Raw genomic sequence first — 27827 nt, 5'->3', positions numbered from 1 at the left:
ACAAACAAACACACAGGAACAAATACATGCATACATGAATGCACACACGATGAATGCAAACACATAAACATATACACATTAACACAGACATATAAATATGCATATATGAAAACAAACACACATGGGCATACATATAAATGAATGTGCACACACATAACAGACACACACATGAACATGTACACATCCACATACATGGAGTTGAGTACCATTTATTTCAAACGTAAAAGACAAAAATCAGTTCGTGAATTTGCACCAAGAAAACTTCAGTCCCACAGTACTCACTATCAGAAAAACAGCTCAGAAATGGTCTGACAACGGTACTTAGCATCGTGAGATTATAGAAAGCCGGAAGAAACTGTTCCAGTTTTTGTACCCTGTTTGAAAGTTCAACAATGACCAGACACGATTTTATCTCCTGCAGGTTTCACTCTGTGCCAAATATCTGTGAACTTGCACATTGCTGTTGCTAGGATTATCTGCCTCTATTTCTTCCTCACAGTTTATCCTAGATATTCCAGCTTCCTGTAGTTCAAACTTTCTCTGGCCATTGAAGCAAGGTGTGTGTGTGTGTGTGTGGTGTGTCTGTGTGAGAGAGTGTGGGTGCCTGTGTGTGTGTAGGTGTGTGTGTGTGTCTGTGTGTGTCTGTGTGTATACACGTCTGTGTGTCTCTGTGTCTATATGCCCGAGTGTGTCTGAGTATGGGTGTCTGTGTGTGTGTGGTGTGTCTGTGTGTGAGAGTGTGGGTGCCTGTGTGTGTGTAGATGTGTGTGTGTGCCTGTGTGTGTATGTGTGTGTATGTCTGAGTGTGGGTGCCTGTGTGTGTGTAGATGAGTGTGTGTGTGTTTGTGGGTGTGTGTGTGTCTGTGTGTGTATACGTCTGTGTGTCTCTGTGTCTATATGCCCGAGTGTGTCTGAGTATGGGTGTCTGTGTGTGTGTGGGTGCCTGTGTGTGTGTGTGTGTGTATGTGTTTGTGTGTCTGTGTCTACGTGCCTGAGTGTGTCTGAATGTGTGGATGTCTGTGTGGGTGTAGATGTCTGTGTGTGTGTCTGTGTGTGTATGTGTTTGCGTGTATGTGTCTGTGTCTATGTGTCTGAGTGTGGGTGTCTGTATGTGTATGTGTTTGTGTGTGTCTGTATGTGTGTGTGTATGCGCACCTGCGTGTGTGTGAGATAAGTGACTCAGAAGGAAGAAATTCAGAAACGCAACAGCTATGATCGCCAACCAAATGAACTGCGATGCCAATGTCTGCTACCTGTACACATCTGCTCCCCGATCAGTACGCCTACGTTAAACCCTTTCGTAACACTTCGCATCAGTCAGCTGACGTAACAGAATTCTTCGCATGCTGCATCAGGGTCTCCTGAACAACAGGCAGGCAGGCAGGGGTCATGTACAGCAGCCAAATTCACCAAAAGGAAAAATACTCCACACAAAGTGATTTAAAAACACACACACAGACAACACACATTAAGTACAATGCTTCCATTGTATGAAAGGGAGTTGACCGTTATCAAAAATGTTACAGTATTTATGTCAGGCAGTTGTTCAGGGGGTGGTCCTGAATCACCAGCCTTCCACATGAGGCAGGCTGTCTAAAAACAATGAACTAAACTACCCACCATATTGTGCCAGCAATAACCAAAAAGTTACGATGAGTATTAATGAAGGGATAAGGGTTACAAGCCCATGGGTGACAATAATTTAAAGGAGAGTAGAGACAGGACTAGCTTTCTAACATCTGAAATAACCAAATTCTTTTTGAACAGGTCAAGGAATATGGTTTGATTGAAACCACTGGTATCTGGCATTCTGCCAAACCAAACACAATTCTTAAAGACTGTGCACTTTTAGCAATGAGCGACATAAGGAGGCTACAGTTTTAAAACCTGGGTTCTTGTTCATTAACAAGGTTAAGTCATTGCGTCCGGGGAATTTGAGGCATGTTCAGTAACCACAAGCAGTCCCTGCCAAAACAGTGATGGCTGCTGGACAATCACAGCATCTGGAGCCACCTGCTCAACATTAACATTCTCTGCAAATCGTTTCATTTTCACGTTCATAAGCAAATTAGTTTTTAGTTTACATTTGTGATGGAGCTGTGTAACTAAGAGACTGGGCAGATACCTCTCCCGTTATCCCCCTTTGTTACAGGCTGTAGGGACATGAGTAACTGCAGACCGGGACCACTGTAGCTCCTCACTGTGATTGTAACATAAACAGTGAGAGCTCAGGACCAGGGGAGCTCTCTCTCTGCTGAGTAGGTTTGCACCAAAACCACGAACAGATTTCTAACACAGACATTTACAAATCTGTAACATATAAAACACAGAAGGCAGCTCCCTGGGCAACTGGAGACCATGGCTTTGCACTCAAATTCTCACATTTACAACACAGTGTGTTGGAGCACATTTTCTGCAGCATAATAACAGTCTCTTATCAATCTGTTAAATGGTACTTGTAGCTTGTTAAAGTATTGATAACTGTGTATAACCATGGTTAGACCACAGCTAGAAAAGTGATTGTCACAAGACCAGTCAGGTAGATCTCATAAAATATGAGTTATCTCATTGGGGTTGCTAATCTAGTCCAATCAGGGAGCCCTGGCTGACAGACATAAACAGGAGTGCCCGAGTGTTCACCCCGAGGGGCTCGCTCTGAGGGAGCTGGGGGTCAGTGTCCAGGACTCTCCAAGGGTAAATAAAGGGGGGGCTTGGTGACAAGATACCGGTCTCAGGGGAGTTACGCCAGTGAGAGTATTGTTTGATGGATGTGACAACACTGGAAAGGGTGCAGGGGAGATTTACAAGGACGTTGCCTGGGTTATTAGTGTTGAAGAGAGATTGGACTGATTATGGCTGTTTTCCTTAGAGCAGAGGAGACGGAGGGGAGGAGCAGGGGAAAATGATTGAACTTTATAACATTCTGAGGGACATAGATAGTGTAAACAGGAAGAAACCTCTCCCCTTGATGGAGGGATCAATGACTGGGGAAATAGATTGTTGGTAAAGGGTAAGAGGTTTAGATGGGATATGGGGAAATCTTTTCACCCAGAGGTTGGTGGGGAATCTGGAACTGCCTGCCTGTGAGGGTGGGAGAGGCAGGAACCCCCATCACATTGAAGAGGCATTTAGATGTACAAGGCACACAAGGTTATGGGGAAAGTGCGAGGAAATGGGACTGCAACAGGGTTTTTTTTAACAAGTATAAACTCAAAGGGCCGGAGTGCCTTTTTCTGTGCTGCACATCTCTCTGACTGTATGATTGACATAATATCTGATAAACATTTGTGACTGATAACCAAATGTATCAGATTTTTATTTAACCAGGTGAATGTTACAACCAATGACACAATGGATGCAAAGTTACACTGTCATATTTGTTTTATGCAATAAAATTAATTTAATTAATCAAATCTTGGTTTTGGCCTGGTTAAAATGACCAAAGGCGCTGTAATACCTATGAAGTTCTCCTGATGCAGTAATTACTTTCCATAATTAAGATTAGATTAGATTACATTACAGTGTGGAAACAGGCCCTTCGGCCCAACAAGTCCACACCGACCCGCCGAAGCGAACCCACCCATACCCCTAGATTTACCCCTTACCTAACACTACGGGCAATTTAGCATGGCCAATTCACCTGACCCTGCACATCTTTGGACTGTGGGAGGAAACCGGAGCACCCGGAGGAAACCCACGCAGACACGGGGAGAACGTGCAAACTCCACACAGTCAGTCGCCTGAGGCGGGAATTGAACCCGGGTCTCAGGCGCTGTGAGGCAGCAGTGCTAACCACTGTGCCACCGTGCCGCCCAATTAAGTATTGTCATTTATCTTAGAAACGCAAAATAATTCCAGACTTCGATTTTACAATGTTCGAAATATTCGCTGAGTTTATGAAACAGAGTAACTTTAATCTGAGAATGTAAGCAACTGAGGAAATCTATCAAGTTCGGAGCATGTGCTGGGTGTTTAATGAGAGGCAGAATGTTATAATAGGTTCGTAACCTTTTCTCACTCTTAAATTTTGTCCATAATTAGACTGCGATGATTATTGTCCTTACAGATATTGTTAAGCTGATTTCGCAGTGAAATATTTCCAACACCAAAGTTCCTTTGTCTGAGAAGTTAATTTGCTCTACAATTTTCTTCATTTATCAATTTAATAACCTAATGAGAATTTCCAATTTTCTAAAACAGGCCAGAGAGCCAATTATATTTATTTATACTCCATGCTCTGTGCTATAAACCATTATCAAAGGATATTTTCAAAAACCAACTTTTGCAGAAAATTATCTGGAATGAACAGTACCACTAGAGATGGGAATTTAAAACTCTGAAAACAATGTATTTTTTGAATACCATAGTTACAAATCATGTGAAGAAATTGTAGGATAACCAAGTGCTCCTAAACACTGACTTTAAGCTGGTAAAGAGGTCATCATAGAGGTCTCTTCTGCAACATCAGGGCTCAGGGGCTGGCACTGGCAGTGGGGCTGAGGGGGAGACTCATCACTCACACAACAAGTCCCATAGCTAATACCACCCTGGGAAACTTCTTTATTAAATGCCCCCTTTAAACGTCCACCTCCTGAACCAAGATTTATTTTCAGAAATACTCTGAGACAAAGGCAGGTAATAAATACTGGCCCAGCCAGTAACGCCCATGCCCCATGAAGGAATTAACAAGAAAATATTTACAATGGTCTGAGCTTCATTGCTCTAATGTTAACACAGCCCCACATGCACTGCAGTTATTGCTGAGCTTCAACTGGTTTCTAACGTTAAAAAAATTAAATGATCACCCTCTCTCAATTCAAGGCTGTCTGTGTGTGTGAGTGAGAGAGAGAGATAGTGTGTGTGTGTGTGTATATATGTTGGTTTGTGTGCATGTGAATGTGTGTGTGGGAGTGTATCTACACTTATGTTTGTGTCTGTATGTGTGTCTGTGAGTGTGCATGTGTGTGTCAGTGTGTATGTGTGAGAAAGTGTGTCTGACTGTGTATGTCAGTGAGTCTGTCTGTTCCTATCTGTGCATGGGTGAGTCTGTATGTGTACGTGCCTGTTTCTAAAAGTGTCTGAGCCTGTGTCTGTGTATGTGTGTGTGTCTGTGTGTGTCTGTGTCTTTAAGGTCTTGAATAACAAGCATTTTGAGACTTCACCCAAATGGAAGAGGTGGTGGCTCCACCAGTACACTTGATAAATAAAAACAAAAACTGCTGGAACATTCACCAAGTCTGCATCAAGAGAAACAGATGAGAAGATATTGATCTGAAACGTTAATTTGATTTCTCTCTCCACAGATTCTATCTGACCTGTTGAGAATTTCCAGCACTTTCTGTTTTTATTCCTGGTTTCCAGCGTCTGATGCAGAACATTTTTGCCGTCATCCAGGTAAGTGCGCTGATGAATCTGTCTTACCTGCACAAGAAGTTCCAGCTTCCTGTCATCGAGGAGGTGCACCTGGCATCGCCGCCCCTCTGTCATCTGGAAGGGAACAGAAAAAGAAGAGTTGGTCAAAGGCAGCACGAGGGACAGTGACAAAGGAAACAAACAAGGCAGACCACCAGAAATGACACCCACCCTCTGAATTCTCAAGAAATTAGGTTACTCTGAACTGATTATTTTCTGGAGAAAGAGTTTTCTGGGAACATACTGGAGAAACTCGGATCTTTGCACAGACACAGCCTCACAACACTGTACACTGAAGCTGCTGGCTGGAACTGTCGAGGTTTGGATGAGAACTCACATAGCCAGCAAAGTCTGGCACCATCACGTAAAGGAAATCCTTTGTAAAGCAGACTTCCTATAAATGTCAAACAGTCACCACTGCACAATAAATGGGTCTGCTGTATTCTGTTTTAATGTGGGGTGTAATGGTAGATGCTTTATCCTCCTGCTTTTACTATGACGAATCAGTTTGCTAGTCCAATGAAAATAGATGCCAGCAACTCCTGCAGTTTTTGAATTCATCAAACGTACTGTTAAAGGCAGACTGCATCTGGACTTTTCAGCTGATTTTAGCGAATACAGAACATAACATATCTAAACTTGAATTGACCACACCCTTATTCTCAGCAATTTACTGCTCAGATGTTGTTTTAGTGGAGAGTGGTGAGTAACAGGTCACTCAGAGAGCCTGCATTGCTGTGGCAATGTACATTTTTACACATATGTTGGATAGAGACAGTGAGAGGGTCTATCACACACCTGACGAGGAATCTCACCCACACTCAGCACCCACCACTGGCTTGTGTCAGAGGGATTTGCATGTTCTTACCAAACCTATTTGGCCATGTTACCAGCATAGAGTCGGGAGTGTGGTACTGGAAAACCCACAGCCGGTCAGGCAGCATCCGAGGAGCAGGAGAATCGACGTTTCGGGCATAAGCCCTTCATCGAGAATGTGAATTAGCACGGCGTCCCCAGTATCAGGTCTTGCAGTGGGACTTGAACCTTCTGCTCAGTGGCATTACTCGATTGGAACATAGTAACAGGAGTAGGCCATTCAGCCTCTCAAACCTGTTCTGCCATTCAATGAGATTATGGTTGCTCTGTGGCCTAACTCCGTATAACTGCCTTTGGTCCATATCCCTTACCTCCTGTTAACAAACATTTATCTCTCTCAGATTGAAAATTAACAACTGATCCAGCACTCGCTGCCATTTGTGAAAAAGAGTTCCAAACATTCACCACCCTTACTATCCAGCCAGTTTCCTTATTAATTTAACATAATGACATTATTTCTATAACGCTTCCCAACAGCAAGGCTGAATGTCTCAGGCAGTGCCTGTATTATGTCCTGTGAACTTTGTAATGTATAGGCAAGCCAAATCCAAGGGTTATTCCTTGGCTTGCTGACCTTGAGTTCTGTAATGCGTCCTGTACTTGAGTGTTACTCGTCCTGGGGCCACGGAGGGAGAGATATCAGTAACATCTCTTCTTGCTGAGTGTTAGCCTACTGGGAAAAGTGTGTTTGGACACTGGCAAATATTGGATTGGGCACAACTGGGAATCAGCAAGTTTGGGTTCGACTCACGCAGAGGGTGGTGTGTGAATGGAAAGAGCTGCCAGAGGAAGTGGTGAAGGCTAGTATAATTGCAACATTTAAAAGGCACCTGGGTGGGTATATGAATAGGAAGGGTTTAAGAGGGCTATGGGCCAAGTGCTGGCAAATGGAAGCAGATTAGGTTAGGATACCTGGTCAGCATGGACAAGTTGGACCGAAGGGTCTGTTTCCATGCTGCACATCTCTTTGACTCTATGAGTTGAACTGAGAATCAGCAAGTTTAGGTAGGTCTGAGTTATAGAGTCATACAGTATGGAAACAGATCCTTCAGTCCAATAAGTCCATGCTGACCATGATCTCAAACTAACTAGTCCCATTTGCCTGCTCCTGATCCATACCCCTCCAAACCTTTCCTTTTCATGTGCTTATCCAAATGTTTTTTAAATGTTGTTATTGTAGCCACATCCACCACTTCCTCTGGAGGTTCATTCCACACACGAACTACCCTCTGTATGAAACATTTGCCCCTCATGCTCTTTTAAATCTCTCTCTTTTCACCTTAGAAATATGCCCCCTAGCCTTGAAATCCCCCACTCTAGGGAAAAGCCAACCATTATTTTATAAACCTCTATCTGGTCACCTCTCAACCTCCTACACTCCAGTGAAAAAAAATTCCCAGCCTATCCAGCCTTTCTTTATAACTCAATCCTTCCATACCCGGCAACATCCTGGTAAATCTCTTCTGAACCCTCTCCAACTTAATAATTACCTTCTTATAACAGAGAGACCATAATTGGACACAGTATTCCAGAAGAGACCTCATCAACATCCTGTACAACCGCAACATAACGTCCCAACTCCTGCACTCAAAGGACTGAACAATGAAGGCGAGTGTGCCAAACGCCTTTTTAACCACCTGTATTGCAAAATTGAAAGAATTATGTACCTGAACCCCTGGGACCCTCTGTTCTACAATACTCCCCAAGGCCCTATCATTAATTGCATAAGCTCTGCCCTTGTTTGTTGCACCAAAATACATTTATCTGGATTGAACTCCATCTGCTACTCCTCAGCCCACTGTCCCATTGATCAAGATCCCTTTGTTATCTTAGAAAACTTTCTTCACTGTTTACTATGCCACCAATTTTGGTATCATCCACAAACTTACTAACTGTGCTTTCTATATTCTCATCCAAATCATTAGTATAACGAAACAGGACCCAGCAGCAATCCCTTTGGAACGCCACTGAGAATCAGCAAGTTTGCGTTTGACTGAGAACCAGCAAGGTTGGGTTTGACGGAGTCTGAGTAAGTAAATGTTTAGACTCTTGTCTCCAATTCACACACAAAGAATAGCCAACCTTGCAAATCTATTGAACCATACCCTCCCTCCCCAATATGAATACCTGCCTTGAGAAGAGGGGACATGAAGAATAAAATTACAACAAAATATTCTCCTTCTCAATATACTAAGTAAACAAGGGTCAAAATTACAGCAGCTGGGCTTCACACGTCCTATATACCTGCAGAAGTGAAGAGGACCTTCCTCTATTTATTATTGGCTTTTTATTAACGGTGATTAAGGCCTTTAGCTTGTGGCTTCCACAAGAAAATGCACCGCCCCCACCCCTCCCTCTAATTCTCTGAATCCTTGTCATAATACCAGAATTTCAGCATCACATTTACTGTATACCAGCTGCACACTATGTGGGCCTGGCACAATACGGCCATGGAAGTGATGCTACACCTCTCCAAATCATTGGTCAGGCAACGTTTCAATATTGTGTTTAGTTCTGGGCATCTTCTTTAGGGAAGATGTTAAAACCCTGGACAGAGTGCAAACGAGATTTACTAGAATGATACCTGGAAAGAGGGATTTCATATACAAGGGAAGATTCGAGAAATTGGGTTTATTCTCCTTGGAGCTGAGAGGATTAAGAGGTGACCTCATTGAAATGTTCAAAATTTTGACAGGGTAAAGAAGGATATTCTGTTTCCACTGGTTGGTATGTCAGTAACTAGGGGTCTCAATCTCAAGATTCTCAACAGAAGAACGTGGAGTAAGATGAGGAGAAACTTCTTTACTCAGAGAGTTGTTCGGATTTGGAATGTGCTGCCTGGGAGAGCGATGGATATATATTAGAAAGCTATTAACTGAGAGGGCTATGGAAATGGGAAGTTAAAAATCACACAAGACCAGGTTATAGTCCGACAGGTTTATTTGGAAGCACTAGCTTTCGGAGTGCTGCTCCACAACCACCTGATGAAGGAACAGTGCTCCGAAAGGTAGTGCTTCCAAATAAACCTGTTGGACTATAACCTGGTCTTGTGTGATTTTCAACTTTGTCCACCCCAGTCCAACTCCAAATCATGGTGGAGATAGGACTGAGACTAACTGGATAGCTCTTACAGACCTGACGGGTTGAATGGCTTCCTGCACTGTAAAGTCTGATGATTCTATTCTACGATTTTGACATGATCCAGAACACAGTGAGCACAGCGCCCTCCAATCCAGATCTGGTGAGCTTTAAAGTGGACCTGCAGACTTCAGGCTTTGTTCTGAAGAGCGAGCATTGCCAATTCCTTCGAAACATCTAGGTAGCTCAAAACAAAGTTTATACAGTACGTCACTGAGCTGCCAAACAGCTTCTGGAACTGATGATATCAAAGGAGAACTCTTTTGTTCCTACAACCATTGCTGTCAACACAAAGTATTTCTTCCCACCTCCCACCCACCCATTCCTGATCAAACCTTTCAACTCCCCTGAAATCAAGGTCTGTTATAATTTAGGCCGTTGAGACAGTGGCTTGGTTTTTGATCATTTTCGGTCCAGTGCTGTACATTCTGTGATGCATTATGTCAATTCACAAACTGTTTCAAATCAAACAGAAGGCTCAGGTTCTATTCAAACATTCTGCCTAAATATTTACTCGGAGTTCTTCAGAGAATGTTCCATTTATAGGCAAATTCCACGATTGCAAAAGGGCTGCTCACGAGTGATACCATCCATACAACAAGTACATCTTCAACCGTTTTGCTCATCCTCGGATTTGTTTGATACTCGCATGATTCTGTTGGGGGGGGGGGGGGAGATGAGAGAATTATGTTGCATTCTCTGATATTCTGGTCACCACACTTTACAAAGGACCCGGGTCTCCATGAGAGGTGTTCAGGTGATTAATCAGAACAGTTCAGGGCAGGCGCAGAAACCAGAGACCAAGTACTACCCCGATCCAAACACAGACAGCCTCCCTTCCCCAGGAGCCCATCATCCCTGCCCCTGACCCAAATGCAGTTAAAAATTAATTACAAATGCTGGAATCCAAAGTAGACAAGCAGGAAGAACACAGCAAGCCTGTAAAAATTCATTTATGGGATGTGGGTATTGCTGGCTGGGCCAGTATTTATTGCCCCGTCCCCAGTTATCCCCTTGAAATGGTGGGGGTGAGCTGCCATCTTGAACCACTCCAGTCCCTGTGCTGTAGACTGACCCACAAAGCACTTAGGACAGGAATTCCATTTCTTGCAGCAAATACACAAACATCTTTAATGGACATGTTTATGAAGTTACTGCCGTATCATTACATTTGACCTAATGGTATGAAGCTCTGGGTCTCGATCTTACTGAGCTCCGTCCCCTTGCAGCATGGCATGCTGAGTGATGCAGTATACTGTATATCCAAACTGCTTAACCTGAGTCCATACTTGTGAACACCCCTGATTGTGTAAGTACCAGGAGCTGTAATAAACCTTTATTAAATTCGCCAATAGGACGTGATCCACATTTCATCCTTATGTTCCAGGAGCCAGCCTCAGTATCACAGCGTGACACAACAAGAGCATCAGTCTATCATATATCAACACGCCATGGTGACATGTAACGTCAGGCCCTGAGTTTCCTGCTGTTATCAGAGTTTAGAACGGACCTCTCAAGTGCTAATCCTGATCTCTCCCTCTGCACCTTCTCTATGGTTGGAACACCGTATTCAGCCCTTGGCTCTGCTACCCTGATGCACTCTGTATGGTACGATCTGCCTGCATATAAAACAATACTTTTCACTGCATCTCGGTGCATGACAACAATAAATCAAATCAAGTCACAGGGTGGGTGCTATAATTCCACAGTCAAGATTGGCGGTGCTGGAAAAGCACAGAAGGTCAGGCAGCATCCGAGGAGCAGGAGGAGTTCCTCATGAAGGGCTTTTGCCTGAAATGTCGATTTTCCTGCTCCTCGGATGCTGCCTGACCTGCTGTGCTTTTCCAGCACCACTAATGTTGACTCTGATCTCCAGCATCTGCAGTCCTCACTTTCACTATAACTCAACATTCAGCTTCCTGCCCACCCCCAGCAAAACACGGGCCATTTCCTTTCTGCATATCCCACATCATGGACAGTGTGTTACTGATGCCAGACAGATCAATCAATGCACTTCATCAAATCACACAGAGCTTTACTGATAGCTAGTCAATGCAAAATGCTGCTAACACATCAGCATAGACAGTGCTGCATTTTGATAGCCCTCAGGTGTACACTCCGAGTTAGTCAAAGCAGGTGTCCATACACACAGTGAGCAGCTGCAACCATAGCAGCTGAGTCCGAGTGAAGGCAAATTCCACAAAGCAGATCATCAGAAGCTATTCACAAGGTCAGACTTCCATCTGATGGGCAGTGGTGGGAGGTCTATACCTCACTGTTGATAGGTTACTAGTGACACAAACTTTCGGAAATAGGGTTACATGCAGGGCTATGGACCAAGGCTGGACATTTGCTAGCACAGGAGCTCCAATGGACTGAATGGCAGCCTGATCCGACCTTCCAACTCAGCACTGCCCTCTTGACCAGTCCATCTTCCTTCCCACCTATCTCCTCCACCGCCCCCCCACCGACTTATCACAATCACCCCCCACCTACATCCACCTATTGTCATCCCACCCACCTTCCCCCGAGTCCTACACCCACCTTCCCCATTTATCTCTCAGTCCCCTTCCCCCTCTCCAGTCCTGCAAAAGGGTTTATGCCCAAAACATTGACTCTCCTGTTCCTCGGATGCTGCCTGCTCTGCTGCGCTTTTCCAGCACCACAAGTTTTGACATTTCATTCAACCACTTAGAGTAATAGAGCCATAGAGATGTACAGCACGGAAACAGACCCTTCAGTCCAACTCATCCATGCTGACCAGATATCCCAACCCAATCTAGTCCCATTTGCCAGTATTTGCTCCATATCCCTCCAAACCCTCCCTATTCATGTATCCATCCAGTTGCCTTCTAAATGTTGTAATTGTACCCACCTCTACTACTTCCTCTGGCAGCTCATTCCATACACATACCACCCTCTGCAAGATGATAGTCAACGATGAGGAAAATAACTTAGTCCCATTCCCATTTCTCTGGAAATTAAGAGCCTGACAGATAGCTGGCTGGCAGCTTCTAATTCCTAAAGAACTCCATTGGGTTCTTCATCTTCGCCACTAATCCACTCACAGCAATCACTCCTCACAGGAAGAAGGTCCTAAGATCAATCTTCAATTTATTGATTCTACCACCAGCCTCTGCACAGTCACAGAATAGTCACAGTGCACAAGGAGACCATTCAGTCCATTGTGTCCATCATTCCTTAATGCCAATCTCCTACTTCTTCCCCCTCTTCCTGCACATCATTTCTATCCCATGAATCACTTCTGCGCTCCATCAGCGCATTTACATCCTTCCTATAACGTGGTGTCTGTGACTACACATAATATCCAGCTGAGGTCTAACAAGTGTCTAACTCCAGTCATAGTTTAACAGGGAGCAGCGCTCCTGACTTCACACATTCCATTGTATTTGCTATCACAGTCATCCAACCTCAACTGAAACACAACCTCAATTTATGTAGAACCCTTACCAAATGCAGTGAAATGTTCCAAGGTGCTCCATAAATCAATGTTGGAAACTCCAGGTAGATAAACTCAGGTCAGTCAAAGAGCTCCTAAGCAGTTCTGCTAGAACACGCGTTTCATCAGCGCAAGTTGACTATAGCATGATTGACAAATTGTGGACGTTGTTTGCATAACATGAAGTTTATTCTGAACGGGTATAGCAATCTTCTAAAGTGCGATTTTCTATAGCGGTTTTCCATGGCACAATTTTCCAAAGTACGAGGTTGGAGAGCAACCCAACTGTCGCTTTATAGCAGGACGCCCCCATATGAAACAAAAGACTGACACTGAGCTACACAGGGAGATATCAGGGCAGGTGATCAAAACCATGGTCGAAGAGGTCGATTTTAGGGACTGCTATAAACTGGGGAGGAGTGTGGGGACGAGAGTCAGAGTGGTTTCAGGAGGGAATTCGAGAGCATAGGTCCTGAGTAACTAAAGTTGCAGCCCCCAATGGCAGATTGTTTACAATTAAGGAAAGCCAAGACATTGGAATCTAAGGTGAGCAAATATTTGTGAGGATTGTGGAGCTCAGAATGCCAGAGATAGAGAGGAACTGGACCCTGGGGCATTAAACCAACTATGAGAATTTTAAGGTAAGGCATTCCTTAACTGGGGAGTTAGTGAGCCTGTTGGTAAACACGATGACTGCAGATGCTGGAAACTCCTTGGATGCTGCCTGAACTGCTGTGCTCTTCCAGCACCACTAATCCAGTTAGTGAGCCTGTGATCAGCTCAGGAATCCAGGGGCTCAGTCTCATGTACTGGGGCCGTGGGTTAAAATCTCATCACAGCAGCTACTGACTTCTGAATTTAATTCACAAAGTAAACATATTCTCAGTGACAATGACCACGAAATAATTGTTATAAAATCTCAACCAGTTCACTGATGCCCCTAAGTGAAGGAAATCTGTCATTCTGACTCCAAATGCACAGCGATGTGGTTAGCATGCCACCTCACAGCACCAGGGACCCGGGTTCGATTCCTCAGGTGACTGTGTGGAGTTTGCACATTCTCCCCGTGCCTGTGTAGGTTTCCTCTGGATGCTCCGGTTTCCACCCACAGTCCAAAGATGTGCAGGTTAGGGTGGATTGGTCATGGGAAATTGCCCATAGGGTCCAGGGATGTGCAGACAAGGTGGATTAGCCACGGGAAAGTGCAGGCTAAGAGGGATAGGATGGGGGCTAAGTCTGGGTGGGATGTTCTTCACAGCACTGGCACAGACTCAATGGGCCGAATAGACTCTGTCTGCACTGCAGAGATTCTATGACTCTGAAATGGCCTCACAAGCCCCTCAATTCAGAGGCAATTAGTGGTGGGCAATAAATGCTGGCCTTGTTAGCCATGTCTAATCCCAGGAATCAGTGTTCATTGAGTATGGGGATGGTGGCTGAAACGGTTTTGATGTGATTAAGTTACAGACAGCAGAATACGAGAAGGTTACAAGGTCACAGAGGGTAGAATGGGGAACAGGAGGGCAAAATCAAATATATCTTTGTTCTTTTCTTTGCATTACCTCATGAAGAATTCTTTGTGAAATATAATTTTCTTCCTCCCCCCCAACTCTGGGTTCAGTTTGCAGATGTTTTTCTTTTATTTATTCGTGGGACGTGGCTGTCACCGGATGGGGCAGTATTAATTGTCCTAATTTCCTCAGCTCCACCCGGCCAACACCAACATCTCCTTCCTGGATTGTGAACATGGATAAACCTGGGGTCACCTGACCTAAACATGGAGGTTTTCACCACATGACTGCCAGTCGCCATTTTTTCACGACTGCCACCCTTCCCCACGCCGATCAAATATTTTCACAACTCACCATCACAAATGTTCAAACAGGTGAAACCAAAGCATGATTTTTTAAAATAATCCTCTGCTGTTCCCCTCATAATTCTCCAGATTATTGCCGTTTAAGTCCTAGAGATTCCAGAACATTCCTGAAGCAATGGCTGCCCCCAGACAAACTGTATTAGCCTCTGGTCAGCCCTCAACAAGTGGGTTCATTCGATTTTAATGAGTCCATTAAAAGTCTAATAGAACAATAACAATGTACCCAGAAACATGATTTAAACCTTATTGATACAATACTTTATACAGTTTGATTCATTTAACTCTCAGACAAGGAACAACATATCAAAACACCCTCCCTGGCATTCTCTCCTGGGGTTTTAGAATACAAATGTTTGATGTAGTTTCTTGAATTTTTAACAGAGAGATTGGCCTTTTCAAACTTAATGGATTACTCCCTCTTTAAAAAGGTCAAAGAAAGCATTTTTAAAACTATTGGCCTTAATTCAAGTTACCCACTCGTATATGTTTCCTAAGTTAATGCATTGAGCAATTAAAACATTTCCAAACCTTTACAGTTTGACAAAGGAACCCTCTGCAGCAAGAGAAAAACATCTTCCTTTGTTCAATTTTTAAAATCTGCTCCATCGTTGAGGCTGTATCACATGAAAAAAAATTTCTAGCAGCCAGTGTTTAAAACTCCCTCGACCAGTTGAGTTAACATGACAGGGGCACCCTTTCCAGCTGTAACATTACTGCATTTTGACATGATTTGTTTTTAGTATTACAGTACCCTCTAAGCATGCAGAGCACGTTTGGACTACAAAATTAATACCTCCTTGTTTTAAACTCAACATAAAATCACAGGCACCGGGCCTGAGGCTTTACAGCTGTATCTGGACTGACTACATCCCATTCTCTGGCATCTGGGCACAGCACAGTAACTGCTCAATCTGTGTATCAGGAGCACAGACTGTCTGAGCCCCGCAGCACCGGTACGGCATTCATTCCCAGCAACAACAGCAATCAGCAGCAGCATAGAGGAACATACCACTGCGAACCTGTGAAGGAGCAGCTGTGGTTTCCGATGGGCTCTGTCAGGCCGACTGCAAACTGCTGGGCAGCTCACATCCAGCCAAAAAAACACACACTCGGAGAGGCAGGGGTTGTGGGGGGAGGGGAGAGAGCGAGAGACAGAGGGTGGGGGGGGGGTGAGGGGGGAGAGAGTGGGGAGGAGGGGGGTGGTTGTGGGGATGGGGAGTGTCACAGAAGCTGCCTGCAGCCTCAGACGTTAGGGTCATGTGAAACTTGGGCACCTCGAACAGAGCAGTGAGTGTAGTCAGTCAGTACAAAAATTCACCACATCTGGCCAGCAGGAAGAAAGGATTTGAGGCAGGGGAGAAATAAACCTGATGGCTTGTTCTTGAAAGAAAGGAAACGAGAGATGAAGACTGGAGCACTTTGCCTTTTCCCCAGACCCTGTGTGTCAGGGAAAACCCAGTCTGACTGCAAAGTGCTTTCGAGTGGAAGAGCCAGTCATGTCAAGACTGCAAATGCAGAAGAGTCAACGGTTAGCAGACTGTAATCAATTCAGAATCTATTACTCTTAGATCCTGGAATGCGCTCTCAGATACAGAGTGAAGTTGGAATGTCTGCTCCACTCCACCCGGATGCTGAGTCACGGAGAATAATGGGCCCACCCAAGCACCAGGAACACTCTGTCTCTCACCCAGTCTCCGACTGGTGTAAGCATTCACAGTGAGCTGAGCACCTCAGTTAGCAGCTCCTATCAGCTGTGGCTCTGTGTAGACATGAACAGTTCTGAAGAAGGGTCACTGGAAATGTTAACTTGATTTCTCTCTCCACAAATGATGCCAGACCTGTTGAGTTTCTCCAGCAATGTCTGTTTTTGATAGAGATAGAACATAGAAAATTACAGTGCAGTACAGACCCTTCAGCCTTTGATGTTGCGCCAACCTGTGGAACCAATCTGAAGCCCATCTAACCTACACTATTTCATTCTCATCCATATGTCTATCCAATGGCCAATTAAATGCCCGTAAAGTTGGCGAGTTTACTACTGTTACAGGCAGGGCATTCCACGCCCCTCCCCACGTTCCTCGGAGTTTAACCCTTCATACCTAATGGAGAAGTGGTGAGGGGGCATGTGGGTATGCGAGGGCAGCAGATGTGGGATAAGGGGTAGGGTCAGGGGTAAGAGGCAGGGTCAGGGGTAAGAGGCAGGGGAGTCTGAATTGAGGGAGGATACGGGAACGAGGGAGTGTAAGGGAGCAATGGGGTGAGGGTGGGGACGAGGGAGTGTAAGGGAGCAATGGGGTGAGGGTGGGGACGAGGGAGTGTAAGGGAGCAATGGGGTGAGGGTGGGGACGAGGGAGTGTAAAGGAGCAATGGGGTGAGGGTGATGACGAGGGAGTGTAAGGGAGCAATGGGGTGAGGGTGGGGACGAGGGAGTGTAAGGGAGCAATGGGGTGAGGGTGGGGACGAGGGAGTGTAAGGGAGCAATGGGGTGAGGGTGGGGATGCGGGAGTGTAAAGGAGCAATGGGGTGAGGGTGGTGGGTAAACAGTATGTGGGGTTGAAAAGGCATTTTAGCTTCAATTCCCATTCCAGAGGCTGAGGTGTGAACTCCCAGCTGATTGAGGGGCTTCCACACTGTTAGAGGTGCTGGCTTCTGAATGAGGCAGCAATACTCCAGAATCTCAAGTTCATGTTCTGGGGACGTGAGGTCTAATCTCACCAGGCCAGATGGTGAAACCTGAATACAATAAACATCTGCATTAGATGGCTGCTGTTCATAGAATCCTGACCGTGTAGAAGCAGGCCATTCCGCCCATCAATTCACACCAACCCTCTGAAGAACATTTCACCCAAGCCCACCCCCTCCCCTGTAACCCTGCATTTACCCCGGCTAAGCCACCTAGCCTGTACGTCCCTGGACACTATGAACAATTTAGCATGGCATGTCTTTGACAGTGGGAGGAAACCAGAGCACCTGGAGGGAAACCATGCAGATACAGGGAGGATGTGCAAATTCCACACAGTCACCTGAGGCTGGAATCGAACCTGAATCCCTGGTGCTGTGAGGCAGCAGTGCTGACCACTGAGCCACCGTGCTGATTGCCTATCTGGTTCACCAATGTTCTTTAAGGAAGGAAATCTGCTGTGTTTACCCGGTCTGGGCAATTTGGGACGGTTAATAAATGCTAGCCTGGCCAGTGATATCCACATCCAGCAGAGGACTAATCCTGGAAGTCCTGACCAATACTGATTCCCACTGACAATATCACACAGAGGTGGAATATCTGAACATGATCTTGCTGTGTGCCACCTGGCTGCAACTTTCCAAGATGACAGTGGGGACTTTGAAATATTCTGTTTGCTGTAAAGCACTGTGGGACATCCCGAGGTTGTAAAAAGCACTATATAAATGAAAGTCTTTCTTACTTTTTTTTCTGTGCAGAAAGATTGATCGACAATGTTGCTGACTGTCAGATGATGAGTTTGCTCTCAGATAATACAAGATGCCAGCCTGGAAGGATGCGGGTGATGCCAGTGTGGTGTCTTATATCCAGGACAGCAATGATGAACAAACAGAATGGTGACATTGAACATTTTTGAATTATTCCAGGATGCAGAGAGGTCACCGACGGAAAAGGGCTCAATATATCAGGAGCTCGAGAATAAGATTTAACTGAATTATCATCTTAGAAAAGATCGTGTCACATTGGAGGTGATTACAATTACAACATTTAAAAGGCATCTGGATGGCTATATGAATAGGAAGAGTTTAAGGGATATGGGCCAAGTGCTGACAAATGGGACGAGGTCAGATTGGGATGTCTGGTCGGTGCGGATGATTGGACCAAAGGGGCTGATTCCATGCCATAATGCTCTATGACATTACCAAACAGGGAATTATAATCATTGCTATTGATTATAATAATTAATACTGCCAAGACATCATCAGATCTGACAGGAGCAGAGGCACTTGGCTTGAACAGACTGAAGTGATCCCCTCGAACAGCATTTAACAAAATAAAATCTCAGGTCACCCTGAACCAGATTCTGACTCGCGATCACCGCTGAGCTGAAGGGTGAGGTGATGAGGAAAGAAGGTCAGACTGAAACCGCCTCATCTAATTGGTACCTTTGATATCTCAGTGACTGTTTGCTCTTGTGCATGAGGTGATACCGAAGCCCCAATTAACACAGTTAGATTCAAACGCCTCTCCAGGAAAGTTCACCCACAGTGCACAGAAAGGTATATTTTGTTGTCTAGAGCTCAACAATGTTCTAGGCAGCATGCCACACTCCCCTGGAAGGGGCTCTCGCTTAATGTCCTGTGAAAATGGTAGACTGTAATTATGGCTGCCTCAAACTCAGTGCTCACCACTGCAGACTCAATCCAAACTCTGAACGTGTCAATACCAACAGGGTGCACAGGGTAAGCGTTTAATCAACTGCATGATGTACACTGGAGGGACACAGCCTTCCTTTTACAAGGAAACTAGTGCTGTGTTAAATAACAAGAGGCCAAGCATCACCAACACCCAACCATCCGCTTGTGGCCAAGTAAAATGGAGGAGAAGGCACCGGACACAGTGCACACACCTCCCAAGGACACCTCTCCCCCAACCTCACACACCACCTTCCCCACCAGAAGCAGATCTCACGCTGCTCAGGCCTTGTTGATCTTTGGTAATCGCAAGGGATGCTGTCGAGAAAGAGTACAGACAATTGGAATACAGCTCCCTGGTGTGGACTGAATGTCAAGCCTAGAGCTGTACCCGTTACTGAGTCTCAGTATCACTGACTCGACAAGGTCCCTGGCGCTGTGAGGCAGCAGTGCTAACCACTGAGCCACCGTGCCGCTGTACCAGACGAAACGTCGATTCTCCTGTTCCTTGGATGCTGCCTGACCTGCTGCGCTTTTTCAGCAACACATTTTCAGCTCTGATTTCCAGCATCTGCAGCCCTCACTTTCTCTCGCTGTACCAGATATGTGAGTCCAGGGAAGTTGAAGGCTTCACAAAAGGATTCCTTTGACTTTCTCCTGAAATCTCTTTCAGGAAGTTGTTCCCTCCAGCCTGTAAGAATCTGTGTTTGAATTTACCTTTTTGCCAAGGGGTGTGTTTATGGGATGTTACGATATTAGAACAGTTAATTAGCTAAGTTGTCGTATCGGGTTGGTTAAATTTTCAAGCTGTTGTTACTCTAAATTCCACTTCCTTTTGTTCGTGTTTCTACTGTAGTGTTTAAATAAACTCTGTTTGACTTAAAGCCATGTGGTTTGACCAGCTGCATCACATCTGGAACACCCACTTCACATCTACCTCTAAACTACGAAAGTGTTAGGGTCTCGGCGACCTTCTTAAAATATTTCGGGGGTCTGTCCTGGTCCATAACACTGGGGCACCAGGAAGGGGTGAGACAGGTTCAGCAGGAAGGTGATGGTGTTATGAGCCGGTGGTGACCAGACAGTATGGAATGAGGGGGTTAACCGTGGTGATAGGACTCAGAGGCCGGGGTTCCCAGGACAGTAATGACTCGGGACAAATTACGATGAACCTGAGGGTGGACAGGTGGTGCCAGGTGCTCTGAGTGTGCTGACACTCTTCCTCATGGTGACTGTCCCTTCCTAGAGCCAGGAGACCCAGGTTCAACACCCATTTCCTCTAGACTTGGTGTGTCATAACATCTCTGAACAAGTTGATTAGAAAATACCTTAGAGGATTCCAACACCACACTTTACTGGCTTTGTTCTCAAGGTTTGCATGTTAGATAACACAAAGAGATTCCCGCTTGGCAGAGGGATCAATGACCGGGGGCAGAGATTGAAGGGAAGGGGCAGGGAATGTGAGGAAAAGCCCTTTCACCCAGAGGCTGGGAGGGGAGTCTGGAACTCTCTGCCTGTGAGGGTGGGGGAGGTTGACAAAGTATTTAGTTGTGCCCTTGTGATGCCAAGGTACACAACACTACAGGCCAAGTGCTGGAAAATGACATAAGAATAGTTAGCGCTCGTTTTTGACCAGCATGGATTCAATGGGCCAAAGGGCCTTTTTTGAGCTCTAGAGCTGGCTTTCCACACGACAAACTACCCCATAGCTGGGACATCAGGTTAGAGTTGGGTTTTAACTTACAGCCAAACTCTCTTCCGTAAATGACAATTGATGCGAGCTTTATTGTTACGGCTGAAACTGAAATTAATAGATTTTTTGCTATGCAAAGGTAATAAAGCTGGGTATGCAGAATTAGGTTACAGATTAGCTGTGATGCAGTCAGGGGCTGCTTGGTAATACTCCTATGAACTGCCTGGTGATGTCTCATCACAAAAAAAGTGCTACAAAAATACAAGTTGTTGATGATTAAACTGAATAGCAGAAGAGGATCAAGGGGCTAAATGATCTTCATTACACTGACAGAGTCTCTCCCCAATCTTTGCAAGGTATGTGAATGCAATTGGTCTCTTTACAATTCCAATCCAATACTTCTCATTACTGCAGGAGTGCTACGTCACACAGTGTGTGTGATTTACAAATACATATAAACATCATTGATTTTTGAGTTTGGACTTGTGAATTTAGACTAAGGGCATATAGGATTTTCTCTGTGACTGAAGGGTTTAATGATTAACTTGTAAGTATTTCTGTAGCCATGGTGATTTCTTTTAAAACAGTTTGAGAGAGAAAGCCTCTAATAACTAATTTTTTTTCTTTATATTGGGAGTGTTTACAAGTGAATAAAGTATACAGCATAGCACAGTAGGCTTTCTGATGGAATATTCTAGACACTTAAAGTTTGGGGGAAACACCCATAATTTGGAAAGAAAATGCTCAGTTTCAATCTCATTTTGGAACTGTTCTGAAGGGTTCTTAGTTGAAGATGGACATGTAAAACAGTTACTCCTGCTTCTCAGTTCCTCCTGAGAAAGGGAGAGGATAGTTCATACTTGTTAAAAAGATAATTGCCACAGAGTAAGGAGTTTAATGGTAGTTCTCGACCAGAAGTATTCAGGTAACGCCTGATGGAGTTATTTGAAGCTGAGAAAGTTTAAACTCAAGTACATGAACATTTTCCAGTAGGAACTATCAGAATCTTCAGACTGAGAGTTGAAGTCATGATTAAATTAAGCCTTTGGAGGTGATAGGAAGGAAATTCTCTCTTTTGCGAGGGCTGTAAAGATACTTGCGGGATCTGGAAAGGAGAGTGTTTTGGGATTAATGGGATTACACTTTTTGCATGCATTTTGAAATCTTTAAGCGTATGTTATATTTAAAGACTTTGATTATTCTATTTCATCTTTATTTCTTTTGCGAAATAAACTTCTCTCTTTATGACTCATCTTCACCATTTCTTGTTTCTGTCCTACTTTGCCACTGACTTAAGCAACTGAAAACAGAAATTGCTGGAGAAACTCAACTGACAGCATCTGTTGAGAGAGAAACAGAGTGAATGTTTTGAGTCCAGTCACGCTTCTTCAGAACTAGCAGCTGCTGACTTTCTCCAGAAATTGCTGCTTTTGTTTCAGATTTCCAGCATCTTGGTTTTGTTTGAACAAAGTACACCTTGTCTTAGGAGCACGCTCAAACATTAACTCATGGTGAGGAAACTCATGCACATTGAGGAACAGAATGGAAGCTTATCTAGTTGGTATCAGAGAGAAACATGGAACTTACTCCTCAGGTTGTCACAGTACAATATATTAGGTGAAGGATTTAGCTAATCAAGTTCCTTCTTTCAATATGATTATGGTTCATCTGATAGCGCCTCAACTCCACACTCCCACTTACTCCTGATCATCTCTGATTCCCTGATTAATGAAGAATCTATCTATCTCTGCCTTAATCACATTCAATGTCTCAGCATTCCCCGCTCTCAGGGAAGGGAATTCCAGAGAATCATGTCCATATTAAAGAAAGAAAATATTCACATTCCTGCCTTAACTGGGAGACCCTTATTATTTGAACTGTGCCCCCTGGCAGTGTACCATGTTATAATGTCAGTAATTAAATGCATATGTCTGGGAAAGTTCAAAAAGTTCTTAGAAACCGGAAACCAGTGGTTTTTATCTTTCCATTGTCTGGATATCTGTAGATATCTGCATATCCTGTAGATGCTTCAGTCAGGCTTGCTTGCCAGTTTAAGCAACAACTGAGGTGGGGGGCTGACACTGTGGAGTGAGCCAACTATCAAAAACTGTTGAACAATGTCTGGAAAGCTACAACACTAATCACCTTGGCAAAAAAAGCTTTTCATTTGAAAATATCATTTGAGTTATTTAATACAAGGTTTCACAAATACCACTTAAAGGAGACTATCACAGAACTGTCACAGTATAGAAAGAGACCATTCCCCTCATGTCTGTGCTGGCTCTCTGAATGACCATTTCCCCAGTGCTTCTCACTGAAACCCTGCGCAATGCTGTTTTTGAGATAACAATTTAAATCCCTTTACAGAGGATGGATTGAACTTGGCTGCCCTGTACATCCAGACCCTGAGCACTCTGGGCAGTTGCTTCTTTTGCCACTTTATTCAAATCTGTGTCCTCTCCTTCTCAATCTCTTTGTGAGTGGGAATGAGTTCTCCCAGGCAAAGGTGAGGACTGCAGATGCTGGAAACCAGAGTTTAGATCAGAGTAGTGCTGGAAAAGCACGGCAGGTCAGGCAGCATCCGAGGAGCAGGAAAATCGACGTTTTGGGCAAAAGCCCTTCATCAGGAATGAGTTCTCCCAGTCTATTCTGTTCAGATCCCTCCCAATATTTCACCAATTAACCTGCTGCTGTGCCATGACCTGAGGGAGAAAGGTTGACCCACAAAACGATGGACTATTTGTTGGAGAGTGTCATGGAAATGTTGACATTCGCCAGAACAAACAAAGGCTTTGGTTTAACAACTTCCCAAAGTTTTGGCACGTGCCATGGTTAACGTAGAGTGTGTGGGCAGGTTCAGGTGTGTGCCATTCTAATGGGAGAGAAGCCGATGTAAAGTTTAGGACTGGAACGCTTGACCAGAGGAATTACATTGGTGTTAATGGCAAGAATGTCAAGTTCAAAACCATATCCACAATAAATCAGAGTCAAGGCAAGAGCTGTACTCCTGTGTTGGGTATGAGGTTCCTTCCTGACAGTAAAACAGATCAACAGAAATATGTTGGAAGCTGCACTGAGGCCATCTACAGAAATTAGAGAAAGCTGATGCTCAAAGTGCATTTAATTGTGTTCTCTGCTTATTCTAAATAATATTCGCTACTTGTCATTCCATTTAGCAGTTGTATATATCACAAGAAGATCAAATTAAATGACATAGATGTAAAATTATTTTATTACATAAGACACTCTTGCATACTCAGAGGACTAAATCAAAACAGATTAAAATATTAAGTGGACTTGCACAGGGGTTTTGATTCATAAGATGCCTGTAATGAAATGTGTGCGTTTATTAGGAACATAATTATTGTTTGAAAGAACACAATAGCACAGGGACAGAGCAGGATCGATGATAGTTCAACGTACTTCAGGCTACACACACTCGCATCTCTTGGCCTTGAGGTTTTTAGACCAGTGGAAATGTGCATTATAGTTTGTGTCTTCACCTCAGGACACACTGACTGTTGGGCAGCTGTTATCTTAGTGCTATTATTGCTAGATTATTAATCCAGAAACCCAGATAATGCTGTGGGGGCCTGGGTTTGAATCCTACCATGGCAGATGGTGGGATTTGAATTCAATTAAAAAATCTGGAATTAAGAGTCAAATAATGACCATGAATTCATTGTCAATTGTCAGGGGAAAACGCATCTGGTTCAGTTCTGTCCCTTAGGGAAGGAAACTGACATCCTTACCTGGTCTGGCCAACAAGTGACTCCAGACCCACAGCAGCCTGGTTGATTCTTAACTGTCCTCTGGGCCATGAAGGATGGGCAATAAATTCTGATCCAATGGTCCAGGGTTCAAGTACTGATTCAATTGCAGGTTTGAATTCACGTGTAAATTATGCGCAGATGGTAGCGGGGGTTGGAGGGAGGATGGGCAAACTGACCAAAGTACCATGGTACAGGGAGCCATGCAAGAGGAGGGGAGAGAAGCAAAATGTAATGGTAATCAGGGATAGTATACACAGGGAAACAGACACTGTTCTCTGTGGCCAGGATTGAGAGTGCCTCCCTGGTGTTCGGGTTCAGAGTACCTCATCCGGGCTGCAGACAAACTTGGAGTGGGAGGGGAAGATCCAGATGTCGTGGTCCACATAAGATACAGGCAAAAAGAGGAAAGAGGTTCTGCTGAGGGATTATGTAGCCAGCGACTAAAGTAAAAAGCAGAACCAAAAAGATAATGATGTTTGGATTACTACCTGAACCAAGGGGCACATGGTCATCAAGGGTAAAGTGGCAAATGCGTGAGTCAGATTGATGTAGGAGAAACGGACACTGGTATCGATATTGGGGAAGGAAGGGACTGTTCCAATGGGATAGGTGCTACTTGAATGATGCTGAGACCAGAGTCCTGACAAATCGCATAACTAGGGCTTTAAACTAACCAGTGGGTCGTGGATACAGTTGCATAGAAAATAATGGAAAATGTTAAAAGGGGGAAAGGTCAAGAGAGGTGATTAAAGTTTCCAGAACAACTAATAGGACATAGAATATGGAAAGGATCAGCAATCTAACTTCAGGCTCAGCATTCAAGGGGACAGCTATGAGAAGGTGGGGTCTGTCAGCACAGGACAGAGAGTGGTGTACTCCAATACACACAATATATAGAACAAGGTAAATTAGTTTGTGGGGCAGATTGCAATTGGCAGGTGCAATGTCGTGGGTATCACAGAGACGTGGCTACAAGGGCATCAAGGCTGGGAACGAAATATCCAAGGATACCCATCCAATTGCAAGATGGGCAGAGGGAGCAGGGTTACTTGTTAGTAAGGAATGAAATTAAATCGATAGAAAGAAGCAATATGGAGTCTGAAGGTGTAGATTCTGTGTGAGTGGAGTGGAGGAACCGCAAAGGGAAAAAATGATCCTGATGGGAATTATGTTCAGGCCTCCTAACGGCAGTCAGAATGTGGGTAAGAAAATAAATTATGAAATAGAAAAGGCATACAAGAAAGGCACTATTACAATAATCATGGGGGACTTCAACATGCAGGTGGACTGGGAAAATCAGATTTGTAGCAAATCTAAAGAAAAGGAATTCCAGGAATGTCTACAACATTTTGCTTGGAGCAGCTTGTGGTTGAACTCACTAAGGAACAGACAATTCTGGATTTGCTGATGTGTAATGAGGCAGACTTGATTAAGGACCTCAAAGTGAAGGAGCCCTCGGGGGCAGTGGCCATAATCTAGAAGCTGGGATTGTAACGGTATTATAATTGAGTAAAGGTAACTACAAAGACATGAGGGAGGAGATGGCCAGAGTGGATTGGAAGGGGAGCCGAGCAGGGAAGATGGTGGAGCAGCAATGGCAGGAGTTTCTGGGGGTAATTTGAGAGGCACAGCAGAAATACATCCCGAGGAAGAAGATACATACCAAGGGGAGGATGAGGCAATGGTGACTGGCAAGGGAAGTCAGGGACAGCAGAAAAGCAAAAGACAACGTATGCAACGTATTGAAGATTAGTGTGAATCCAGTGGATTGGGAAGCCTTTAAAAACCAACAGAAGGTAATTTAAGAAAGCAGTAAGGTGGGGAGAAGATGAAGTATTAAGGTAAGTAACATAAAAGAAGATTGCATGAGTTATTTTAGATAACTAAAAGGTAAGAAAGAGGCAAGAGCGGAAAATGGGGCTGGAGAAATCGTAATGGGGAACAAAGAAATGATGGGGGAATGAATCAGTACTTTGCTTCAGTTTTCATGGTGGAAGACACCAGCAGCATACTAGAATTTACAGAGAGTCAGGGGGCAGAGGTGAGTGCAATGGCTATCACTCAGGAGAAGGTACGGGGAAAGCAGAATGGCCTGAAGGTGGATAAATCACCCAGTGCAGATGGACTACAGCCCAGAGTTCGGAAGGAGAAGCTGAGGAGATTGTAGAGGCACTGGTGGTGATTTTTCAGGGAGGGTCGCAGAGGACTGTAAAATGGCTAATGTAACACCCCTAGTTAAGAAGGGAGGGAGGCAGAAGACAGGAAACTATAGAACCGGTTAGCCTGACTTTGATCATCAATAAGATTTTATTAAGGATGAGATTGCAGATGCACATGGTAAAATAGGACAGAGTCAGCACAACTTCATCAAGGGGAGCTCACGCCTGACAAATCTGTTAGAATTCTTTGAGGTAATGAGCAAGTTGGACAAAGGAGAGTCAGTGGATGTGATCGATTTGGATTTCCAGAAGGTCTCTGCCAACGTGCCACACAACAGGTTACTAAATGAGGTAAGAGCCTATTATGCTTGAAACAAGGTCCTGGCATGGGTAGGGGATTGGCAGACTGGAGAGGCAGAGAGTGGGGGTAAAGGGGTCTTTTTCAGGACGGCAGCTGGTAATGAGTGGGGTTCCACAGGGGGTCTGTGTTGGGACCACAACTAATCATGTTATATATTTATGATCTGGACGAAGGAACTAAGGACATTGTTGCTATGTTTAGAGATGACACAAAGATAGGTGGAAGGACAGGTGGCATTGAGGAGGTGGGGAGGCTGCAGAAGGACTTGGACAGGCTCGGAGAGTGGGCAAAGAAATGCTGATGGAACACAACGTTGGCAAGGATGAGGTTATGCACTTTGGTAGAAAGAATAGAGATGTAGGTTATTATCTAAAGGGAAAGGCTTTGGAAATCTGAAACACAAAGGAACCTGGACTCTGAGTTGAAGATTCTGTAAAGGTTAACACGAAGGTTCAGTTGTCAGTTAGGAAGGCAAATGCAATGTTCACATTCATTTCTAGAGGGCTAGAATACCAGAGAAGAGATGTACTCTTGAGGCTGTATAAAGCTCTGCTCAGACCACATTTGGAATATTGAGAGCAGTTTGGACCCCGTATCTAAGGAAGGACATGCTGGCCTTGGAGGGGTCCAGAGGTGGTTTCCAAGAACGATTCGTGGCTGAACGGCTTGTCATATGCAGAGTGATTGAAGACTCTGTGCCTGTAC

At 44.5% G+C, this 27827-nt stretch overlaps 1 protein-coding gene across 6 annotated transcripts in view; it reads right to left on the bottom strand.

Annotated features, from left to right (window-relative positions):
- frmd4a (FERM domain containing 4A) overlaps positions 1-27827 on the bottom strand; it is a 765730-nt gene that overhangs the window by 301045 nt on the left and 436858 nt on the right. For all 6 annotated transcript variants that reach the window (XM_043714187.2, XM_043714188.2, XM_043714186.2 and 3 more), the window contains one exon: positions 5422-5487. In XM_043714187.2, the coding sequence (XP_043570122.1) occupies positions 5422-5487 (66 nt within the window). The remainder of the gene's footprint in view (positions 1-5421; positions 5488-27827) is intronic.

This window comes from Chiloscyllium plagiosum, unplaced genomic scaffold (genome assembly GCF_037043375.1).
Source record: "Chiloscyllium plagiosum isolate Xiang-an unplaced genomic scaffold, Cpla_swu_hap1 HiC_scaffold_23, whole genome shotgun sequence".
Classification (NCBI taxonomy): Eukaryota; Metazoa; Chordata; class Chondrichthyes; order Orectolobiformes; family Hemiscylliidae; genus Chiloscyllium; species Chiloscyllium plagiosum.
The sequence above is the reverse complement of the archived record's forward strand: the minus strand, read 5'-3'. Positions and strand labels throughout refer to the sequence as shown.